This window comes from Macrosteles quadrilineatus, unplaced genomic scaffold (assembly GCF_028750875.1).
Source record: "Macrosteles quadrilineatus isolate MER2022 unplaced genomic scaffold, UCM_ALF_1.0 Scaffold_3__2_contigs__length_128488019, whole genome shotgun sequence".
Classification (NCBI taxonomy): Eukaryota; Metazoa; Arthropoda; class Insecta; order Hemiptera; family Cicadellidae; genus Macrosteles; species Macrosteles quadrilineatus.
This window is the reverse complement of record NW_026542596.1, coordinates 118,762,686-118,786,902: the sequence shown is the minus strand read 5'-3', so window position 1 is coordinate 118,786,902 and position 24,217 is coordinate 118,762,686. Positions and strand designations below refer to the sequence as shown.

The window sequence follows — 24,217 nt, the reverse complement described above, 5'->3', positions numbered from 1 at the left end:
TCATCGATAAAGGGCATTTCCTTTTATGCTCGCATCATGAGAATAATGGATTAATATTATTAAACTTGTCTTTAAATACAAAAGTTTATTGATGATTAAATTCACATAAAAGTAAACTTTTCACTTAGTGTGATGCATAACATTTTCAATAATAACAATTTTTAATGAAGAATCTATCTTTTGGTTTGACTTGGAGGAATCCAGCCCCCAAACTCTTTCTCTAAGGCAGCAGCTACGGCCATGGTCAATCTGTCTTGCTTCTGCCATGCAGAAACCTGTAGAAAAAAATATTATCTGGATGAAATGGTTAACCATAAAAAATAGTCACGATATATGTTAGTGCATTCGTAAAGTACTGGTGTACGTTTTTTCAAGGAAAGCTAGGGCTTTTAGTCTAGACTTTTCTACAAAAGAATTTATACATGAAGTGTCATTTTTAACAGTTACATACAGCTTTTTACAGTTAACTTTTTTACAGTTAAGTAAGTGCTTTAAAAGGGATTAAACAGAATTTTAAAAAATTTAAAAATTAGGAAACTTGTCATAATATGTTACAATGGTAAACCTAATTCAGTTAATAAGAATATTAAATTTGGTAGAACTGAGGGTCTACGAAAGAGAATGCAGGGACTTTAAACGGCCATTGCTTGGGCACTATTAAAGATAATAAAACGATTTAAACGTCAAATGGAAGGGGAAAGAACTAAATTTTTTTTCAATACTTCAATAAAATTCAGAAAAATTTATTAAAATTTGGATTGGTATGGCATCAATCTCATATGAGCATAAAACGGGCTAATTAAGTATGTATGCTTACGATCAGCAGGTTTAATCTGATGTCTTAACTGAACTTTTCAGGCACAAAGTCTCAATCTTTCATGAATAACATCATAGAGTATCAAATTAGGTATGTTTAACTGAATAATTTGCTGATAAATTGATTTTTTGGGATCCCGATGCAGGATTTTCGGATTTCTTTTACTTTTTCATCACTTGTTTTTAGCTGGCCAGGTGAACGTCCTTTCAAAACACTTCCTGTGTCACAAAACTGATTAAACCAGCAAAGAATTGCTGTATCATCAGGTTTATTTATATTTAAATTAATTTAAAAAATCACAGATCACACTGTGCAATCTGCTGTGCCATAAACATCGTACTGGCATTTGTGGCATCAGACGTGTGAGTCACAACGGCGGCCTGCCACCACTCACCTAATCTACCCTTGCTGGAAAACAAAACTTAGTTATTTCACTGTGAGAGTGATTGGTAAAATTACTGGATTCCAGCTGTCTTTAATGGTTGCTTCTGGCTCAAATACTTTCCACTTTACTTTCTGGTAAACTTTCTGGTTTAAATACTGTATAAAACAGCTGCTTACTGTGTGGTGTGGTGAAAATAAAATTAATTATCAGTTGCTAAACATTGTTACCTGTATGCCAATAGGAAGGCCCTCTCTGTTGAGTCCTAGAGGAACAGCTGTAGCTGGAAGTTCCAGCACGTTGAAAGCACTCAGGTACGCGGTGTTTAGGAACTTGTAGAAGATTTGCCCGTGGAAGTGCGCAGCTTGTGGGAAAGCGGGGTACAGAAACACTCCGTTGTCTCCCAACAACTCCTGGACACAAAACAGAGTTAACTCTAACAGGGGTCGCAAAATTGGTCTTAACACAGAGAATTAAAGTACAGAGGAAACACGCTTATGAGATATCAGTGAGCTTTCAGCTCTGGTATGTTATGTTGGAAATATTCTTGTGACGAGCAACAAAGAGTCCTAGCGGCTTGCACTATACATAAATTTCTATCAAACAAGGCACAGGTTCTTCCTCCAGCTTGAACATTGTAGTAAATGAGGATGGTGTTGGACTTTGTGCAGGGACTATAGTGCTAGACACCACCTAAGTTGAATGTTTCTTCTGTACCTTTATTTCTTTGTGATCTTAAAGACACAATTGGGCTAAGTTTGTTTCAACCAAATTAAAATTGTTCTTAGAAAACTTATCTTTTATAATATGTTCATAGATAGCACCATTGACTATATATAGTCAATGATAGCACTTTTAGGAAGGTTAAGCCTAAAAGTTTTTTTGGGGCGTTGGTAGAAATAACCGATCTTGGGGAGGTTTTGATTACTGTAACAAGCAGTTTGAAACAGACTCCTCAACACCACTGACATATGGTTCAACGTTCAACCCCCGGCCTGTGTTACTCCTTCCAGTAATTACCTAAATAGTGTGTTTTCTTATATTCCACTGATGTGCACTGGGTGATTAACCCGAGGAAAAACCAGAGGAAAGAAATTGTTACTGACCATATTATTTGTACCAATAATAGTTAAGGGGACTTTTTCTTCCCTGCTGTTTCAATTTTCCCCACCATGTGTGATATTAATATTGTTAATGGCTGGGTTTCCAAGGGGCAGAAGAGGAGCGAGGAGAGCAGAGTCCAATCTCATCTTGTTTTAGGTAATTTAATGGTAGGGCCTAATGTTTAGATGTTTGATGGTTATGTGTTAATGTTATATGAGAAGAAAATTGCTTCTTCACACTCTGCTCTTTGCTAGGTCAACCCAGCTTTAGCTTTATTACAACCAAACAGATTATCGATAGGCAAAATAGTATTAATTTTATTTTATAATTTGAATGTTTAGATTTTATTACCTTGAACTGGTTCATAATGTGTTCTTTTTTCTTGAGCATTATCTCATAGTCTTCTTGAGGTACATTGTCCACCAGAGTTTTAAGAGGAGCATACATCAGACAGCTCAAGGAAGATGATGACTGGCCGACCAGACGTTTCGCAAACGTAGAAAAAACACTGTTCCATTCCTAAATTGACAATTAAATTGAAAACGCTCAGAATATTTGTCACTGCTGAAACTATTTCAAAATTGTACACTTTTAATGGATTCTTAAAGAGATTGTTTATAAAGTTAATTGCATTACTTGATCATCAATGTGATCACCAATAAAATTTATGCTTCTGGCAGAGATATCCTTCATTAATTTAAAAGCTGATTGTCACAAAAGATTTGTGTTCCTGTTCTACTTCACGCACAATATGATGAGCATTGGGTGACTCCACTGGGTGAAGGAGGGACTAAATAAAGTCACAGAGTCAAAGAACAGTGATCAGAAGACATAATACTTCCTAACCTTATGGATAGAACTGTAAATGTGTTCCATGTCCTATGTAGTAAGGCATTTTATGTTGTCTCCCATGCCATTATGGAAGCTTAGGAAGTACAGGATAAAACCTACATACTATATTGTCTCCTACCAAGAAGGCAGCAAAAAAGTTGTCTCCTTTGGCAGTGCAATCACTGGTGTTAACAGTTTGCTGCATGGAGTCCCTCAAGGCTCAGTCCGTTTCACACTCCTCTTCACTATTGTCATTAACAACCTGTCTTTAAAAAACAAACTCTCCTGTTTTCAGACGAAACTGTACCAATCATCAGAGGAAACGCCATGAACCAGTGACACACTGAGGCAAAAACCCTTCTGTCTAGAACCAGACACAGCAGTCATAAAATATAGGCTACTGGTTGAGTGGTTCAACCAAAACTTGTTAAAAATAAAGGAAGACAAAACCTATGCATTGCTATGCAAACTAAGCCCAGCCACCTGGGTGAAGTAGCTGTCAAACTCATGGGCTTCTGGAACCATGTTGGCTAGGTGTGTGTCAAGTTGTGTATCTTCTTAGGGAACTTGCGCTGTTTATCTAGAAATAATATCTTACTGTGCTCTCTTCCAAAGACACATAAGCTATGCCATCACACTTTGGGGTCCCTCCTCACACACACGGCACACAACATCTTTCTCTTTCAGAAAATAACTGAGGGTGATTAAGTCTACTGACAACTGTACCTCTCTACAAGAACATTAGGGTACTGACCATTTGCAGCCATTACATCCTAAACAGCATAGTATTACTGAAGGAAAACTATGCTGAATTTTCAAAATGGGAAGACTTAACGCTTAACGCATACACAATACTTGACATGGCCATCTCCTTGACTTATCGGGATGGTGTCATGCCTAGACACGAAAGGGGCTATAACTACTATACTAGCAAGCTCTACAATTCACTTCTGGAGAGAGTTAGACCTGGAGGCTTTCAAACAGGCGCTGTAGGTAGACCTCTCTATTTGTCGAATGAGCGCAAGGATACACCACTTTGTAGTAACCCACTGCAAATCTTTTTTTCTATTTTTTAAGTTTTATCCAAATTTAGTTTATATAATTGATGCAAAAAATCCATTCTAAATTTGTCGGTCGCACCATGTAATATTTTAGAAGTAGGGTGCTGGTAAGTAAGTATGACTAGTGTACTTTAATTACTTCACTATCACTGAATTTAAGTTTTACATTTAATTTATTCAACTGTCCAAGAAAGCTTCATTACATACTATTACTGTAATGCGAATTTGATTATATAGGATGGAAATATACTTACATCTGGTTTCGCTTCATCTTTCTGAAAGACATTTGGTATTCCCTTCATCCTGGCCATGATAAATGTGGCATAGTTAACAATACCAGTCAGCCCTTGAATATTAGCCTACAAAAATAAAGATGTTTAAACAAAATCGTGCCTATGTCAGAAGAATTTCTTAAACAATTTATGAATTATGTGATTATACAAGTTCCGCAAAAGTTCTTAAGCAATAAGCTTTTAGTCGCTGTAACGGGCTGTAATCACATAAGATGTGACATCTTGAAAGGAAAGGTGATGACTGATGAGCTACATAAAGCTCTGAAGCCACGTTCACACGAGGCCAGTAGAGCACGCAGGTTATCTGGCAGATTTCAAGTCCCTGAGGCAAGTAGTCTGCCTGCCAGCTGGCATCGTGTAGACACAGCAGTCATCAAATATACTGGTTGTTATTTATTTGTAACAAATAAACTCATATGTACATACAATATCACAAATAAAACTGTTTTGGAAGTACCAGTATATAGAAAGTATAACTGGATGGTTTTGAAAGGAGATAGGAGCTACGGAGAATCATTCAGAGTGACAAGCATGATGTAGTTGCACATTTGAGCCCCTCAACACCAAGTATTGTTTTACAGTCTCCTAAAAAATTTTTGTAATATCTCATTTATATTGTAAGCGTTAGGTAGGTATTTGCTTAATGTGTGGATCAACGGCAATAAAGATTTTTGATCGTTGAAATATTCTTAAAACTACAGGAAAGCAAACTTTAGTACATCAAGGTAAAAGAGAAGAAAGTTACATTGGAACACAAACCTTAGTAGCCTGTATACCGTACTTGTCTTGAAGATAGGTGACGGCTCTCCTCATGGCAAACTTGATCTCTGGGTTGATCGGATCCGTGTAACCTTTGTCTGGGCCGTCGTCTTCCATGTAGAATACTTTCAGGCGAGAAACGTCTACCTATAAACCAGAACAGGTCACAGATATTGGTGAAGAAATACTAGATATGAAAATGGTCAGATAAGAGGCAGTGTTGTAAACATTGTCATATTTCTACTCAAGAAAAGAACTGATATAATGCTCTTGGGTTATTTTCAGATTATCATTTATAATTTATTTATCGCTATCATAACACTGAGACAACACCCAAGGTGAGAATTTCAAGCTGATTATGAATGCAAGCTGAGTGTAGGTCACGTGAGGCCAGGCGCACACAGGCGACTTTGAGCCTAGCAACAGTTGCCCAACTAATTGGCGGACTGTTGCGCAACCCACTCGGAGACTCTGAATTCTAGCATCAGTTGAGCTGGAGTGCGCACAAAGGCAACTTTTTAGTCGTGAAACAAGTCTTCAACAACAGGCACGAAGAATGGTGGAATGTACTTTAGGAATTTTAGCTAGTAAATGGGGCATTTTCTTTTGACCTATCGATGAAGGAGTTGAATTCAGTGACTCAATAGTAAAAGTTTGCTGTGTACTTCACAATCTGCTGTTTGATTTTATCCTCTTGTGTTGGGTTTTTGTTCCAATCTTTAGTAACTGCTAAGGACACTTCATCCCTCAACTTATTCTTCAAATAAATATCCGAATAGTCTTTCAATGACTTTAAATATAAAGACTCTCAACTTCATCAATTCATCGTTCAACATCCTCATCACGGAGACTCATATTTAAGTATAATTTTCTAAAAACATCAAACAGCATAAAGAGAGCAAACAATTGTGACAATTCTTGCCACGAGTAGTTGAATTCCTGGGGGTGAGACTGAGCGACACAGCGAAAATTTAGTCGCATGTGTGTGCGTCTATACCTACTTGCTTCAATGGATACCAAACCTGGAGCGATAGTCCCGTGACAATTGAGTCGCAGAGCTGTCTCTGGCAAATTGGATCCGGGAACATCGGTTGCAACAGTTGCGCAACTGTTCCTAGACTATTTCCTCGGTGTACGCACTCCAATTTAAAACAATGGTGAACATTTTAGTCAGGCAACTGTTGCTAGACTCAGAATCGCCTGTGTGCGCCTGGCCTGAGATGATCTCTGTAGCTTTGTTTCAGACTACAAGATCAGCTGTTTCTTTAACCGGGATAATTTATTTATATAATCAGCTGGGGAGCCCCTATGGGCCCAGGCCCACCAGGCCCATTTACTATAGCAGCCCTGGCTTGCACTCTAACTCTAATTCTTCTTTTATGCTGATAATGTTAAGTGCACCACATGATGACATCAAATACAAGAGTAAAAAAGGGTATTCTTCTAACAGACTTGGATATATAACTCACTTCTTCATCTAGCCTCAGCTCCTGTATTTTGTACGAGTCATTGACTAGAGTTCGCAGCATAATGGGGAGATCCGCAGCAAACCTGCACATGGGCCCTAGGGTAAAGAACCTATCCCAACTCTCATCGTCAGAACTTGGTCTGTGGCCTTTGTTGCTTACGTAACCTGAAAGCAACGGATTAAACACACAAATAGTAAAATAATTGAATTTAATGTATATGTTTTAGTTTGTTGTGGGACGGTATAACAACTTTTGAAGCCCCTGTATTTAATTTGTACTTTTGTTGTACAACTTTAAATTCAAGAACAATCTGGTTGAATACCTACCTACTTGTCACAACAATATATATATTTTGCTAATGTTCAAAACAAATATATATGGAGACGAACCACACAAAAAATAACAGGCGCAAATATCTTATATGAGTGTCAATATGATTTTGGTGACAGCATTTATTTGTAAGTGTCAGGTTAAAAAATAGCTGGGTAGGCCAATGCAATTTAAATAGTTCTCGGCTTAAACAAACACAAGACAACCAACCCTCTAATTAAGCTCTTATCTTAGTACCACCACAGAGGAAAATTGCTTATGAGACAACTGTACGCTTTCAGCTCTTGTTCGTTGTGGTAGAAATATATACTTGTTACAAGCAAGGAAGAGCCCCCGCAACGGTGAGCACTGTGAGGAAATTCCTATCACACAGGACACGGTCTTCCTCCAACTGGAGCATTGTAATACATGAGGGCGAGGGGGATGATGTTAGATTTTCAACCTAGACACTATACTTAGTACTTTGCACCTTACTGCTACTCTTTACTACCAATCTTACTTTTTTACAGGTTTTCATTTAAAACTCATCATAAAGACACTCATTCTGTTGAGTAGGAAAATTCTATGCTCTAAGTTTCAAGCTAATCCAACAGATCCTTTAACCAACTATAACTTTGTTGTAGACGAAAATGACAAAGGTACTGATATTACTATTTGATAGAATCCTACTGGATTTGTCATAGAAATAGTTTCCTTATTGAGGATATAATGCCTGGTTATGAAGTCTGACTCTTTAGCTTCAAGAATATGTTTATTCTATCAACAAAATACCTTTGGCATACTAACCTGGAGTAGGCTTGTGGCCGTAGACACAGCAGAACATTGCCGGAAGTCTGAGGGACCCACAGATATCCGAGCCTACACCAATCACAGAGGCACCTGAGCCAAGCAAGGCAGCCTGCAAAGCAAACTAGGTTAGACTCTAATATTTCATGTTAGTTTCAATAAAAGTTTTAATAAAAGTACTGCAATACCTTTGACTAATGATAAATGTAGGCAGCCCATCTCTATGTAATTGTAACCTTTAGAATAAAACTTAGAGGAGTTAAATTTAGTCATCGACAGAGTAAGCTGATGTTAATCACCAATTTCGGTTGATTGCAGCAACTTTTTAACCAAACCAAACTGTAAGGACAACTTATTTTTAATTATAGAACCTTTTACACCCTGTGGTGAGATACGTTATCAAGTGAACTTTGAGAACTCAAATAGCCCAGTCAATGAATGCAATAAAACACCCTTTTTCGCAACTAAATGGTGGAAAGCTGGATTTTGTATATGTGATAGAACCACATGAGAGGTGTATTTTCCCAAAAGTCCCCACTTCTACCCCTTGAGCTTTCCCCCCCACCCCCCTCCAAACATAGAAATTGCAGTGTTTTACTTAATTGATCATAAGTCGAATACTATGTAAGCTATCGAGCTGCAATTTGTTTTGTTTTGTTTCTAAATAGTTGTCCTACAAATTTTGTATTTATAACATTTTTCTAAAACCAATACTTAAGGAGATATAAAATTTAAACTTCGTTAAAAGCTTTGTTTCAGAGTGCAAAATTTTGTTTTTATCTATGTATACTTTTAATTAGAAATAATACGCAAATATGGTTCAAACAAAGGTTTTAGTACGTTTTTCAAGGTTTACAAATATATTATTGGTTAGTCATCTAGGTGACCGAGTGAAGAGCTGGGCGTCGGCAAAGAGAGCGTGTGCGGGCTAGTTGAACACCTCTGCGCTGCGTCATCGCATCAAGCCCAGCTAATAAACGCACAAACTGCCTTTTTTCGTAGCTAAATAGTGGAAAGCTGAGTTTGTTATATGTGATGGAACCACTTAAGACATGTATTTTCAAAAAGTTCCCGATTCCCCCCTTGAGCTTTCCCCCCAAATCCCTTCTAAACCTGGAAATTACAGTCGTTCACTTTACTGGAAATAATTCAAATTCTACGCATTCCATCGTAGTGAAATTTGATTTGTATTATTTATAATTAGTTTATCCAAAATTTTTGTACTAAAAGGTTTCTTATAAGACTATATCCCAAGAGATATAGCATTTTAACTTTTTTATGTTTATGTTTTAGAGTACACAATTTTGTTTTACCCTCTATATATTTTTTCGAAATAAATTACGCAAAATGTGTCAGAAACAAAATTTAAGTACCTATGTTTATTAAGGTTTATAAATATATTTTTATATTTGGTTAGTCGACAGAACGAACTGATGTAGTGAGGGCGTCAGCAAAGAGAGCGCGTGCAGGCTTCTTCAAAGCATCCGCGCAGCGCAGCCCTGCCCGTCGATGCATCGCGTCGTAGGCACCGACATCGCTAAGTTCTCAAAGGTTGTGGTTGTATACAAATGCTAAGGCTTTGTACTTTGTACTTTACTATCAAAACAATCTGTATCCAAGCTTAACCGTGAACTGCAAAAACAATTATTATTTAGATGGAACCCAATCATTTACTTTATAATAACCAGTTTTGGTTCAGGTAAATTAATCTCTACCTACTTACTTGTTATACTTGCAATACCTGTAATACTTGATTTCTTCATCTTTGACCAATAGACGTTTGATAGATTGAGGTATAGAACACTAGGCCTAATAAATACTTTAAAAATCACTTAAAAACATACTCTTTGCTCTTCCTTGCATTACAATGTGCTTTCCATTATCTACCACCAATGGGACTCGCTTTGTTCCGCAAGATTTATACTAACTGCGCCTCGCGGTCAGTAAAGATCTAAACAGTAAAAAAAAAAAAAAAAAAAAAAAAAAAAATTTATTGTCAGTTTTAACGCGTTTCTCACTTGAAATAATAATAGTTTTAATTATTTCTGTCTACGGCTACACCTATTGACAATAATGTACACGGATACAAACATTGCATTACATAAAGCTGCGTAAGAAACCTACTGAACCCAATGATGAGATGACCCAATTCGCCTATGGGTCTGAGGATGATTAGAGTGTCGAATCGAAATCTTCCACCACTTACCATCTTTCATTTTTTCTCTTTTTCTTTTATCTTTTCTTTTATGTATATTTACAGAATTGTGAGTAACATTATAAGGGTAAATTTATGTTTTAATTGTTAGGCTATTAGACGTATTTTCTTTTATTTACTTTCCAATTAATTAATGTAATAAGGCATATATCCAAAAGTTATCAATAAGTAAATAAAAAACTATATTTGTGTCCCCATACATGCAGGCAAGACTATTTACGGGATACATACAGATAGATTATTCAAATTTCCTTTCCAAACATATTGTGTAGATGTGTCAATCAAATTGGGGTTTTTTCGTAAACATTTGCATCAATGTATTACGAATCTGCTTTACGGCACTAATACGTGGTCGAGATCAATCATTTTTAGAGACTCTATACTGTGAATCTTGGTTGACGTTATGTTCTCTAATATTTGATTGTTTTCATGTTATCTTAAATTAAAAACTTAATAAAAAAGTTATTTTTAACATTGACTGGTTATAATTTGTATACATTACCATGATTAAAAATGGCTTATAAATATTACCAACAGTTTTCTACGTTGTTCGTGATATTATTTTAGCACAGGCTTACAACTCATGGCAGAGCAGAAAGCTAACCCTTACTAGTGGGAAGCGTGAAGAGAGGGACATAACAATGACGCAGTTTGTATCAAGGATTAGTGGGTCGATGAAAGTTTTTACTGACCGCGAGGTACTTCATTTAGTCACTGTTTCGATTGGAAACAGATTGTTTTGGTAGTAAAGTAAGCTACAAATTAGGGAGTCTTAGGATTTTTATGAAACAGTTGAGAACTTAACGGTGCCGGTCCTTATTATGCATCGACGGGCGGGGCTGCGCTGCGCGAAGCCTGCACGCGCTGTCTTTGCCGACGCCCACACTACATCAGTTTTTTTAGATGACTAAACAAATATATATTTATATACCTTAAGAAACATACAAAAATTTTCTTTCTAAAACATTTTGCGTAATTTATTTCGAAAAAATATATAGAGGCTAAAACAAAATTGTGTACTCTAAAACATAAACATAAAAAAAGTTAAAATGCTATATCTCTTTGGATATAGTCTTATAAGAAACCTTTCAGTAAAAAAAATTGGATAAACTAATTATAAATAATACAAATCAAATTTCACTACGATGGAATGCGTAGAATTTTAATTATATCCAGTAAAGTGAACGACTGTAATTTCCAGGTTTGGAAGGGATTAGGGGGGAAAGCTCAAGGGGAGAATCGGGCACTTTTTGAAAATACATGTCTTAAGTGGTTCCATCACATATAACAAACTCAGCTTTCCACTGTTTAGCTACGAAAAAAGGCAGTTTGTGCGTTTATTGGCTGGGCTAGATGCGATGACGCAGCGCAGAGGTGTTCAACTAGCCCGCACGCGCTCTCTTTGCCGACGCCCAGCATTTCACCCGGTCACCTAGATGACTAACCAATAATATATTTGTAAACCTTGAAAAACGTACTAAAACTTTTGTTTGAACCATATTTGCGTATTATTTCTAATTAAAAGTATACATAGATAAAAACAAAATTTTGCACTCTGAAACAAAGCTTTTAACGAAGTTTAAATTTTATATCTCCCTAAGTATTGGTTTTAGAAAAATGTTATAAATACAAAAGTTGTAGGAAAACTAATCAGAAACAAAATAAAACAAATTGCAGCTCGATAGCTGACATAGTATTCGACTTATGATCAATTAAGTAAAACACTGCAATTTCTATGTTTGGAGGGGGGTGGGGGGGAAAGCTCAAGGGGTAGAAGTGGGGACTTTTGGGAAAATACACTTCTCATGTGGTTCTATCACATATACAAAATCCAGCTTTCCACCATTTAGTTGCGATAAAAAGCATTTATTGACTGGGCTAAAAGGCAAACAACAAAACATAAGGTAACTTAATCAAAAAAAGTTCTTAAAACTGGGTAACACATTAAACTTTGATTTCCTAAAAGACTGATTCAACTTTTAGTAGCTTACACACAAGCCTTGTTCATCTTCCATGTTTCATTCTACCGAAGTGATTGGGAGAAGGCCAGTTTCTCCGGTAAAATCTAAACTCCCTTTGAAACTGGACCCAATTGATCTTTCACATTTTGTTTAGGTAACTCTAAACTTTATTTCCATCTATTCAGCGCCGTCCTTAGGGTGGAGCGAGTGGAGCGGCCGCTCCAGGCCTCGCGCCGGAGAAGGCCTCGTGCAGCGAGGCCTGCCCGGCGAGGCCTGCCCAGCGAGGCCTGCCCGGCGAGGCCTGCCCAGCGAGGCCTGCCTGGCGAGGCCTGCCCGGCGATGCCTTACTATCGCTAGAAATAAGTTAATGTTTTGGAATGAAAATAAAAAAATAAATGACAGACAGATACATGTGCCTAAAATATGTCTTATTTATTATGAATTAACCTATATCAATTGTTGTATCAATTAAAAACCTACGAACGACATTTAAAACACAGAAGAATATCAAACAACGTTTGACAGCTCGGCGGCGATGACGGAACCCGAGCCTCGCGGCAGCCACCCCGGTGAATGTGAGTGAGTCATACGCTTACTCTTACTGGTACTGGTGCCATTAAACTTCTATTGTATGATTAATTAAGTTAAATTTATTTACAGATGTAAATGTTTACTGGATTGAATGGATAATCAGCGTGGATAAGACTGACTGTAAACTACTCGCATTTCGCAATAAACATAAACCTATGACAATATTTGTCATTAAAGTAAAAAGTAATACTGTTAATCAATTACGCTGTAATGATACTACCTCTTTTAAATTATTATTAAAAACTCATTGACAATTATAGGTAATTTTTTTACCTTTAAAACCCCCATTACAGACCAACTGCCGTAAACACAATAAACCTATCTTGACAAAAAGTACATAAACAAGTTAGCCTATGAGCATTTACTATTAATTGTCGTCCCGCCACTTTGTTTAATTTACAAAGTGTAAATTCAATTCACAATCCACAGTAAAGGAGAAGTGTTAATTTTTTTTTTATTAATGATTGTGAAGAATTTCGTGTGCAATATTTATGATATCCACTTTGGAATTGGAACAATAATATGTGTAATTAGCAATAATATTCACGCCCATTTTCAGAGTGTAAAATATTCATTTTTTTTGTCAAAGTGCTTAAAATTACGACTTTACAAGTATAATTTTACAAACATTTTCCGGGGGGGGGGACCCCCGGACCCCCCTCTCAGCTGGGGGGGACCTCCGTACCCCCCAGACCCCCCGGTGAGCTTGGTTAAACAAGGCCTCGCAATTATGTATTGCCCCAGGCCTTGCATTTTATAAAGACGGCTCTGCATCTATTCTCCACTTATGCATCTTTTAGTCGCCATCTTTGCTTAGACATTATCCATAGCCTCATGAATGACAATCAGTGTTATATTTATTTTGATCTATCCCGCAATATCTAAACTCTTTTCTAATAAACGCTAAAATTAAAAACCCTAACAAAATACCCAGAATAGAATTGCTGAATTCAAAGCTTCTCTACATACCTCCCCACCTGAGGACCCAGCGGGTGTGCGTCGGGTGTCGTACGGGTTGTTGGTCGTGCCCACCCGTGGGTTGAAGGTCTCCCAGCTCATGCACAATTCGGGTGTGTTGGACACCAGTATGGGTATGGCTCCAGCTGCCTTCAGTAGTCTGATGATGTCTGCGTCTTCCTCAGCTATGTGGGACTCCACTAGACTGAAGGCACCGTTGTTACTCATACCTGCAATAAGATTTTTTATGATTTTCGGAGGGGGACGTTTAAAATCGAGGGGTCTTGTGGTTATCAAATACTCACTAAAATTGCTGGAGTAGGGAGAAAATTCCTCTTGTTAACTCACAACATTTCAATAGATGTACGCGTACACCTACTTCATTTTATATATTTAAGATTTTGTAATTTACTTCAGATCCTAAGATACCTAATAGAGAGGCAGCTGAAGTTGGGTACCAGATTCCAGGAACCAATCAGCAAGCGATGACAGATTTCAGTGGTCCAAAGGCACTGGACGTGAAAACTAACAAACATCAAAACTGATGAGTCCGTTCACAATAATTTAAGAACAATGAGTCAGTACAATCTGTTGGTGGCTCACATCAATTATGATGGTTTTTATTAAAATCACGGTGACAAAATTAATGATGGATGGAATGTCTAGTTGTATCAACAGTCAGAGCTTTTACTTAATTGGGTTTTAAAAGACCCTTTTATTTCAATGTTATCACAGACTGCGGTTTGTCAGCTCAATTAGTTTCTAACATCCCGTCCAAACAAAGGTAACACTTTTAGTAAATCAAAACTCAACATTTACCTTTAACAGCGATAGTCTCCTTTACTGTTAATGGCACGCCCAGAAGAGGTTTGTTAGCCTCGAGCTCAGCCTCAGAATATTGGCCCGAGGCTAGAAGAGCATCGACCAGTGCCGCGTCTTTGAGAGCAGCCTCGAACCTGTCCTGCACAACCGCGTTGACCAACGGGTTGACCTCCTGTACTCTAGCTATGTAAGCAGCCACCACTTCTGAGCAGGATACCTGAAAATTATGAGAACTTTGATAATTTGTTTCTCTAGTTGAATATAATGATGTCTTTTTACCAAGAATTATTTCCTAACTAAACTAGGAGGCAAGGAATTTGTTAATACACTCAATTAACTGACCTATGTTAGTCATATAAAAGGAGTTGTAGGGAGTGGTAGGTAGCTTAGAATATAACAATTTAGTATATTTTACTGACGGTTAACCTCTGTAGGCGTACTCCACTGCCTACTGTCCCCACGTCCAAAGTTATCTAGCTTCTTTATTACAAATCTATATATATTTAAGTTTCATAAAGCCATCATCCTGTAGAAAAAAAGAAAATTTCCAACCTAATTTAGACTCAAAAATTCACCACCTTGAATTCACCACCATAGTCGCAACTCCGCCCATCAGTCCAACACTGCCTAGCAGCACAAAGATCCCACAACTAAACTTATACCATTGACTATTACTTTACCTGTTTGGTCCTGATTCGACGTGCCAGCTCCCCAGCAGTCAGCAGCAGGAGAGGGTTCGTGACAGGAGAAACAGTCTTGCGCTCTTTGAGTGCACTCACAGCCGTCACGGGCCACACTACGCAGCGTAGCGCACCCACGGACATCCCGGTCACATTGCGAGCAACCCATGAGAACAGCTGGAGAATGTAGCACACCTTTAGAACCATGGTAACGGGAAAAACAAGTCTCGTCCAATGTCTTAACGGTATTGCAGTAAATAAACCCTGTTTTGGGATTTGAAAGGTATAAGGTATGTAACAGGTAGGGATGTGTTGGTGCAACTTTTTCCAAGTCAGTATTGTTACCTGATCACAGGCAATACCTGATTTTATGGTGATAAACTAAAAAAAAAAATAGTTAGAACGTTCAGAGGGATGGTCGTAAAATGTCCAGAGAGGGAGCTTTCATTCTCTAAGAACTCTCTAATAGGCTCAATATATAGGACTATTTGAAAAGTTGGAGTAGGAACGCCATTCCCATCCGTTCCCACTCCAATACACCCCTCGAAACGTTGACTATTTAAAAATTACAAATTCATGTTTTAAAAATGTTGTTTATCAGCAAGTTAATTGCTCAGTTTTAATAATGTGTGATATAAATATATACAGACTGACCCAAAAGTCCCGGACCGGTTTAATATTTTCTAAACGACAACAGATAAATCAATAAGATTTGGTACATCAACACCACACCTAAAAATCTACTTTTTTTTAGGAAATATCAATTTTCTGTCACACCATGGAGACGTCCCACAAGGAGTCAGAAGGAAATCTTAAATAGAAGCATAGGTTGACATGTACATCAAATTAAAGGTCTTTACTAGCAGAATATAATGCTGCAAATTTGAACTCAAACGGATAACTGAGTAAAAAATGGCAGCCGTTCAAAGATTTCTTGAATCTGCCATTTTGAATCCTTGAACGACTGCCATTTTTTATTCAGGCCTTCTATTGAGCTTGAATTTACGGCATTGTAATCTACAAGGGAAGACCTTTAATTTGATGTGCATATCGACCTATGCTTACGTTAACAATTTTCTTCCGATTCTAAGGCTGTGCCCCCCGAGGAGTAAGCGTATAATAGCAATGCAAATTAGATGAATCTTTGAACCACTGTCATTCTTGACTCGGTTGTCCGTTTGAGTTCAAATTTGCGGCATTATATTCTGCTAGCAAAGACCTTTAATTTGATGTACATTTCAACCTATGCTTCTATTTAAGATTTCCTTCTGACTCCTTGTGGGACGTCTCCATGATGTGACAGAAAATTGATATTTCCTTAAAAAAGTAGATTTTTAGGTGTGGTGTTGTTGTGCAAAATCTTATTGATTTATCTGTTGTCGTTTAGAAAATATTAAACCGGTCCGGGACTTTTGGGACAGTCTGTATACCTATATCTTTACCGGAAAAAAGTTTATCGAAATAAAATACAGTATGTTTATTTTTAAGGTGCTTTTGCTGTCATACAATTATTCTTATTCGTCATTACGACAAAACCACTCCAAACTAGTCACAACATGAAATGTTTATTTTTATATTAATGTAAAATAGCCAACATTATTACCACCCATTAGAACAATATTAAAGTACCTGTATGTCTAAAGTTAAATCATAAGTAACATCGGTAGTATGTATAAAAAATCTATATTTTTTACATTGCAGAAAATATTCTAGAATGCTGGTAAAAACAATTCCACAATTTGAAAATGTCCCATTATTACTTTTATTTAAAAATAAAAGTTTAATGTTAAAATTGTGATAAGATTTTGCTGAACCACAGACAACAAAGGTAAAAGTTCAGCTGCAACAATAGACCTCTGATAACAGCTGACTGATAAGGCTTTGGGTCATTGCTTTTTGGCCTTTTATTGTTTCTGCTTTGTGATTTCTGATATACTATGTAGCAAAAAAAAACACATTGTGTAGAGTTTTTTCCTTCTGAAACTACAGTAGGCCTTTTATTTTCATAGAATTTTATTTTCATTGATTGTGGAAGTGAACATTACATTAGGCCTATGTTTACTGTGGCATTTGGGAAACAGATGTTCTTTTCAAATGTTATTAGACTCATTTGCTTCTTAGTACTATTCAGTATGCTGGCTTATGATCAAAATGTATTTTCATTAGAGGTTTATTAGTTGATATTTAAAAAATTTAATGGATTTTGAGGCAGCATGAAAATGAGACTTACTTTAAAAATCAACTAAAAATTTCTTAAATTGCTAACCCTCATTTTTTTTTAATGATCTTACTAAAGATATAAAGGTTTCAAATACATGTAATCCAGAAGTTAATTGAATTTGTTTTGCAATGTGCATAGCTTGAGATATCTCGTCATTTTTGTGGTTGATGAATACCATTTCTACCACTGTATATTAGGATATAGAATACATTTTTTTAGGTACATTTTAAAATCGTAAACAGATAATTGTATGAAAAACCTCCATGTATACCATAAGTTGACCACAAAATACATGTTTCAAAAGAATAATTGGACTGTGAAATGTATAAATATTTAGTCTTCTAAAAACACTCTTAAGTAAAAAATTAATTTCTAAAGTATAAATAAAAAATTCCTAAAATATAATCAACATAAATATAAGTTAGTTAGTATTTTTAGGTTTCTACTAAAATAAACTTAAAGAGTAGGAGAGAGGAATTGACAGCTAAATCCTGTTAGTTTGAGTAGATGATGCAACTAATTGGATACAGAAAAGCCAAGGTAAGTAAATTTGGAAATGTATAGGTGACATATTTCAGAGTAAAATGTTAATATTGATTGTGTATTTATAAGTGAAGCCTCAAATATTGGAAGGGTTAGTTCCTGATCAAAAACCTAACCGAAGACAACTTATTCCACCAGTAGTACTTTTGTAGTTATTATTTCCTAAATAGGTACTAAAATAAATGTTTAAAAATTTCTAAAATTTTTAGAAAATGTGTAGGTAGCTAACCCCCCAAAAGAACACTCATTCCAAACAATTTCTAAACTACTTTAAAAACTACATTAATATCATACGAGTACCGGTAATTCAAGTGAATTATGCTAAGATCAGGAACTACAAAAAATACAACAATGATAACAAATACCAGCTGTTCTCGTAGAGCTAGCTGGAGCACTCCCTGCACAGCTGTTTTCATAGTAGATCTCACTCATGCACTCATACAGACAGTCACAACAGTTGTGGGGATTCCCTGGCCTTGGAACAGCTGATAGATAACCCCCCCCCCCACGATGTACCACCTCTTCTCCCCTTCTCAATCATATGGTTCAACAATGAAGCTAATTGTTGACAAACATTATGAGACCCTGCTGTATAAGCTGTGGCAGAGGTTAATTCGGTGGTCACGTATTTAAGGTTGGCGACACTGTGCTCTGCGCTTTGTGTTGCCTAAACTGTACGTGCTTTGTTTGTAAAACATTAAGGTAGTTTGTTTCTAGTGTTTGATGTTTATTAAACATGCTTCATTTTACAAAGTTGTTTTGATATTGGAGATTTATTGAGGTAAATAAATTGGTCTGTTTTGTTGATTTTATATGCAGTTAAATAAAACTATGGAGAGTTAACATTGATAGGTAATTAGGACTGATAAATAAATAAACTAAATAACCTTTTAAAGGATTAAAATACCTTTAAGGTTAATCTCAAACAACCTACACATAATCAACGATGTTTTCAACTTCCTGTTTTATTTCATAGCCTAGTACCCTATAGCGTGATTTAATTAATGCGGGTAACAAGAACAAAATATTATGGGGCTTTGAGATTTTTCAAAAATGGTTTTTTTATTTCACTCTTAAAACGTAATAATGTGACATTTTTATTACAGTCATCGTAAATATTTTACATAGAAACGTTTTTGTACGGTACGATAAAAATTAGACCGAAAACATTTAAAACCCTGTAAAAAAATGCTATGTTACGGAGAAATAGTTAACTGGTTTAGTTTGCTTTTTTGTTTATGGATATATTTTATCTAATTTGGCAAATGTATTTATTTCATACAATAACTTATTATTGACATAAAAACGCACCTTTTCCCTTCTCTGTAACAGCAAACCTAAGCACTCTTTAATCATAATGTTATTTAAATAGGGAATAAATGAGGAATATAATAAGTTGAATATAATCAGACAAATGGAAGTCCGCTCTAAGGTTTGCTGTGGCGGGGGTGTTTTATGTAAGTTTTTCGTCTTCATTTTATCATACACATTGTGTACAGTACACATAACCGTATTAATTTTTCAAGTTTTTATGACCGATAGACAAACATGCAATGTTAACATATTCGAATTCTTCCATTTCAACGGACAAAATATTAAAATAAAATAGTCTGCGAAACGTAGGCGATCAGTAATGTATAGCATTTTTCTATTTACAATTGGAACTTTTGTGTGACTCAATCGTATTTTTTCTCTATGACTTATCGATTCATAACACCTTGGTATACCATGTCAAAAATCTTCGTATTATTGTTAGCGCAGGAAAATAAAGAAGAATGCAATTTAGATAAATGTTCTTACAAGAGAAATTAGCCAAGAAATATTACCATTCTGTTTCTTAGAATGAGGCACATCAGAATATCCTGAGAGCTTGTTTATGACTTAGAATACAGGAAGGATCAGATTAAACATCAATAATTAGTTCTTGACGACATTTGACGATCGAAAGATAACGATTCACAACTTGTAAATAATTCAAAGTAGGGAAGTAAACAGAATATTAGTTTTACCTTGAAGTTTCACGATTCAACAGATGTAACTAATGCATGTTTAGTCATTATAGTCAATTTTACGACTTTCTGTCTGGTTACAATGCCTTTAATGAAACTAGCTAAAGTCAATAATAAAGTCAATGTTAACCACAAACTGGCATGTCTGTTTCTCGATTTCAAGCATAAATCCTTTATCAATAAATGACAAATACATAATAATGGATACCAACGGATATTAGTATAAAGGCTAGTAAAAATAATCACTTTCTTTGTTAAGTTTACAATACCTACTGTATATAAGCTAGTGATTGTTAATTCGAGAGAAATATAAATCACATCAATTTTAATTTTTCTTCTATGTAGAGTAATTATTATTTTTGTCCAAATGTACGAGTTTGAGTTTTAGATCCCATGAACTCAAAAAAGTTGTTTTCGAAATGATGTCGTTGTGTGGATGTGAGCGTGTGTCACTTTTGTTCTGCAGTTAAAGGGCTGTTTTCTTTACATCACTTTTGTTCCGGGGGTCAGCAGGTAGATTTCGGGGCCGGCCGAAACATCGCTTTTGTTCCGCGGACATCTCTCTTGTTCCGTGAGAGATGGGACTGCACTAAATCCCCTAAATCCTTTCTTTCGCTATCCTCAATTCTTTCTTTCATATGTTAGGTAGGTTAGTCAGGTTAAATTATTATAATTATTGATATTTTTGTTAAGGAGGAAATGATAATTTAACGAGTTTTAAAGTCCGCATGAATGAAAGAATTAGGAATGCGTAAGAGAGTATTTATTTGGGTGAGGGAGAGTACAGCCCCCTCTCTTGCGGAACAAGAGAGATGTCCGCGGATCAAAAGTGATGTTCCGGCTGGTCCCGAAATCTACTTGCTGACCCCCGGAACAAAAGTGATGTAAAGAAAACAGCCCTTTAAATGTAAAGAAATTTGCCTTAAACCACGGAACAAAAGTGATACAGCCGGATGTGAACAGAACTACAGACCACATCTGTTGTGGTGCGATTTTGATTACATTTTTCTATGTGAGTACTAATTAACAATATCTCTGGAAGTTATATTTTTTTTAATTTTGAAGTCCATCCCATAACGGGAAATCGGATGTTCACCAAATGGCTCGAACCTTTTTGATTCAAATTTAGTACGTTATGTATTCATGGTCCTTTTATCTACCAAGTACCAAAAATGTATGGAATGATGTAGGGGAGACCGGGACTGGTTGTCGCAATTTTTAAATTTTTTTTTTATTTTTTTTTTCTACTTAAGTAAATGAGTTGAACTTTATCCCATTTACATTTTTACCTTTTTGTGCACGTTTGCTTTAATTTTCAAAACGTTATTGTGATTTAAAGTATATTAAAAAATATCTCTATATATATAATACGTGAAGCCGTATTTTGTTAACGCAACTCCTCCCTTATTTGTGGACCAATTTCAACGTTTAAGGTGTCAAAAGATTCGTCTCAATATGTAGTTTTGTAATAAGGTTTTAGAACTTTAAAATGTCTACTCTTAAGGGCGTGAGACCCTCTCAAAGGTCGGGTTTTCCCCATAAGAAATACATAGAACAAATTTAAAAACAAAAAAACAGCTGTTTATAAAAAGAAACCTTTTAGCTTTTTGGGAGTAAATATGGATGTTTTAATATTCAGTAGGTTAAGACCAAGTTAATCAGTTTTGTTGGAAGAACGGAAAATGCCTGAAGTTCAAAGAAGAAATATTGAAAACGGGAGGAGGAGACAATTAATAATAAGGTATCTTATGCGTATAAGGAGAGTAGAAAAAGAGAGGCCTGGTCTAACAGATACCCATCCAGATACACATTCACTTGGTGAGATGAATAATAGTATTTGCCAGTTCTGCTATGCAACTTACTATGGAAGGGAAAAAATATACGAAGCACATCGTGTTGTCACGATGGTAAAATAAACTTGCCTAATGTCAGATCAAATGAATGCATGCGAGAAATGTTTACTTCTGACACTGACAGTTGACAGATCTCAAAAAAATTAGTACAAACAATAATAATGCCTTGACTATGATAAGTTCAAGTAGTAAGATTATACCAAATTTTGGCGGACCTTATGTTTTTATTGTTTATATTGTTATCTAACCTATTTCATGGTGATGCTGCTTAAGCCTATTCAAAGCATATTATGGCTTTCCAGTTGATAACCCAGAGTTTGTGGGTAAAAAATGGAGCACATTAAATGGTTGATATCACTCCACTTTTCAGGATTCTCTACGGAGAAAATTCGTTTGATTAGGGGGATGTCTAGGCAACAATTTTCTTAAATTCTCAATGCTGGAAAAACTTCGTTGCAACATGTTAGCTCGAATTGAAGCAGATCGTTTAGCATTCATTAGAAGTTATAGGTTAAAACTGAGAGCAGAAATAATGTAGGCGAACCTTGACGACACAAATAGAGATAAAATTAGTTTCCAACAAGTGTTTAAACAACTCTAAGATGTAACTAGAATTACTCGAATTTAAACATAACGTTTTCCTCGGCGTTATGTTTCATACTATGCGGCTCATTGAGCCGCACGGGTTCTCTAGTATTTTATATATTTTTGCAAGTGTGACAACAAGCCCCTGGGTCGGGGTTGGTTGTCTCACAACTTGGGGTTGGTTGTCACATACATTTTATATGAGAAAATTGTTGTCAAAGTCAAAATAACAAAATATTTGTTTTTTTATGTTATTTGTTAAGTACAAATACATTTCATGAACACTGTAAGTAGCTAGAAGTATTCAAAGAAGAATTATTGAAAAATTAACATATTCTGTCCATTTTATTAAGGTTGGGTCGTCATTCACTATCTGCATCAACAAAGTTGCTTTCACGTTTTCGACAGACAAAATTTTGTATCCATCTGTGCAAGCACTATGAGCCCAAAGTTTACATTCCATGCACTGAACCCATTCTACGCCCGGACGGCTATTTGTGAAGGAGTCCAAACATATTATACAAAAACATGAGTCGTCTTCTTACTTTCAGAACTTTCGTCCACCTTGATTTTTCGTGTTTTTGCGCACCTCTTTTTTAATCCATCCCTTTCCTTTGAGAATGTTTTTAGGAATGGATTTGGAGTGTTTGGTATTTGTTGCATAGATTTAAAATATACCTTTGCATATTTTTTCTAAAAAAAAAAAAACAATAGTCTACGAATATGGGGTTGCTTATCACATGTGACAACTAGCCCCCGTCAATTTGTGACAACCAGCCCCGACGCCATATTTTTTGAAAAGCCGGCTCCACAGACCTAACCTATCTGCTAAGCCTAGTTTCTAACACACATAAATATACCTCTAAATGTGACCTTTCATAAACACCTTAGCAATAAACAAATTACTTAAGTACTACAGTACAGTATTGTAATATGTCAATGAAGAAAAACTTACTCAGCCAGTTGAAAAAAAATTTTTGGACACAACACAACCACCTGTTTACTTAAGGGTCTGATACTACTTTGAACAAACAACGGAAGGATGCTGCGTAGGCTGAAGCACAAATCGGTGCATTCTAGTGGAAAATAGAGGAACTACAACACTTGTGACAACCAGACCATGTGACAACCAGTCCCGGTCTCCCCTACCCTAACAATAATTAATTACTGTTCACAATTTATTGCATGTTTTATGATTTTCCCCTTAAAAGATCCCACGGCTTACCCATTTCAGGGGTTTTGACAAGCTGATGGGAGAAAAGTATGTGTCAGTTTGCTGATGCAGTTTATTTCAAAGTGTTTGAGTTTCGGTTGAGTTCTCATATAAAAAGATTCAATAAGTATACAAATTTTCTATAGTTTGGGATTACTTCGATTGAATTCAATACATAACTATAACTTTGTCAACTTCCTTGCAACAATTAAACCTAAAAGGTTAAATAGTTACTTTAATCAAGCATCTGACAGAGTGATTTTTCGATTTCTGATTTCTGTCATAGCCTACACTAAATAAAAAAAAATAAACTGAAAGATAACTCGTTGAGAACTATAGAAAAATTATCGTATCGAAAAAATAAGAGAGAAAATATGATTTGGACATAAGCTCAATCCAGTTAAACTACCTACTATTCGAATAAAAATACGCTAAAGGTGGTCCATATACAAAGCCTACTGGCATGAACATAGTATGACGAGCTGGTAAGTTCACTAGAGAAAGTGAAATATGTAGTCTCCGGTATCAACTTGTCGAACCAATCCATGCCATCCCTAATTTATCCTTAGTTATTTCATTAACTATCAATAACTAAGTATATAACTCACTGGTCTACTCCGCCTCTGTGTGTGTTCGTCCTCCATTTGTCGTGAAGTACCTAACAACACCACTACAACCTACAACAGTGTCTGTACAACTGACCTCAGGTGCAAGTACCGTTGTAGCACTAGTCCA

General features: G+C 36.0%; 1 protein-coding gene across 2 annotated transcripts; it reads right to left on the bottom strand.

Annotated features, from left to right (window-relative positions):
• Positions 1–85: 85 nt before the first annotated feature.
• LOC128991063 (fatty-acid amide hydrolase 2-A-like) lies at positions 86–24,178 on the bottom strand. 2 transcript variants are annotated; one of them, XM_054413791.1, is made up of 11 exons: positions 24,091–24,178; positions 15,059–15,235; positions 14,376–14,595; positions 13,569–13,786; positions 7,833–7,944; positions 6,717–6,880; positions 5,248–5,394; positions 4,450–4,554; positions 2,655–2,822; positions 1,430–1,612; positions 86–275 (listed from the first exon to the last, which is right to left on the bottom strand). In XM_054413791.1, the coding sequence occupies exons 1-11, from the start codon at positions 24,124–24,126 to the stop codon at positions 174–176; spliced, it is 1,632 nt and encodes a 543-aa protein (XP_054269766.1). In that variant the 5' UTR covers positions 24,127–24,178; the 3' UTR covers positions 86–173. The 2 variants fall into 2 exon arrangements, with proteins under 2 accessions (XP_054269766.1, XP_054269765.1); XM_054413790.1 differs by lacking the exon at positions 24,091–24,178 and adding an exon at positions 18,188–18,272.
• Positions 24,179–24,217: the final 39 nt, after the last annotated feature.

What these genes read in the sequence shown, in the direction of transcription:
- LOC128991063 (XM_054413790.1), bottom strand. Translation starts at nt 18,238, where the DNA reads ATGAAAACAGCTGTGCAGGGAGTGCTCCAGCTAGCTCTACGAGAACAG. An exon ending in CTGGGTCCTCAGGTGGGGAG is followed by an intron (nt 7,945 to 13,568) that starts GTATGTAGAGAA and finishes TTTGCTTTGCAG; the next exon opens with GCTGCCTTGCTTGGCTCAGG. An exon ending in GCCTTCCTATTGGCATACAG is followed by an intron (nt 276 to 1,429) that starts GTAACAATGTTT and finishes TTTTTTCTACAG; the next exon opens with GTTTCTGCATGGCAGAAGCA.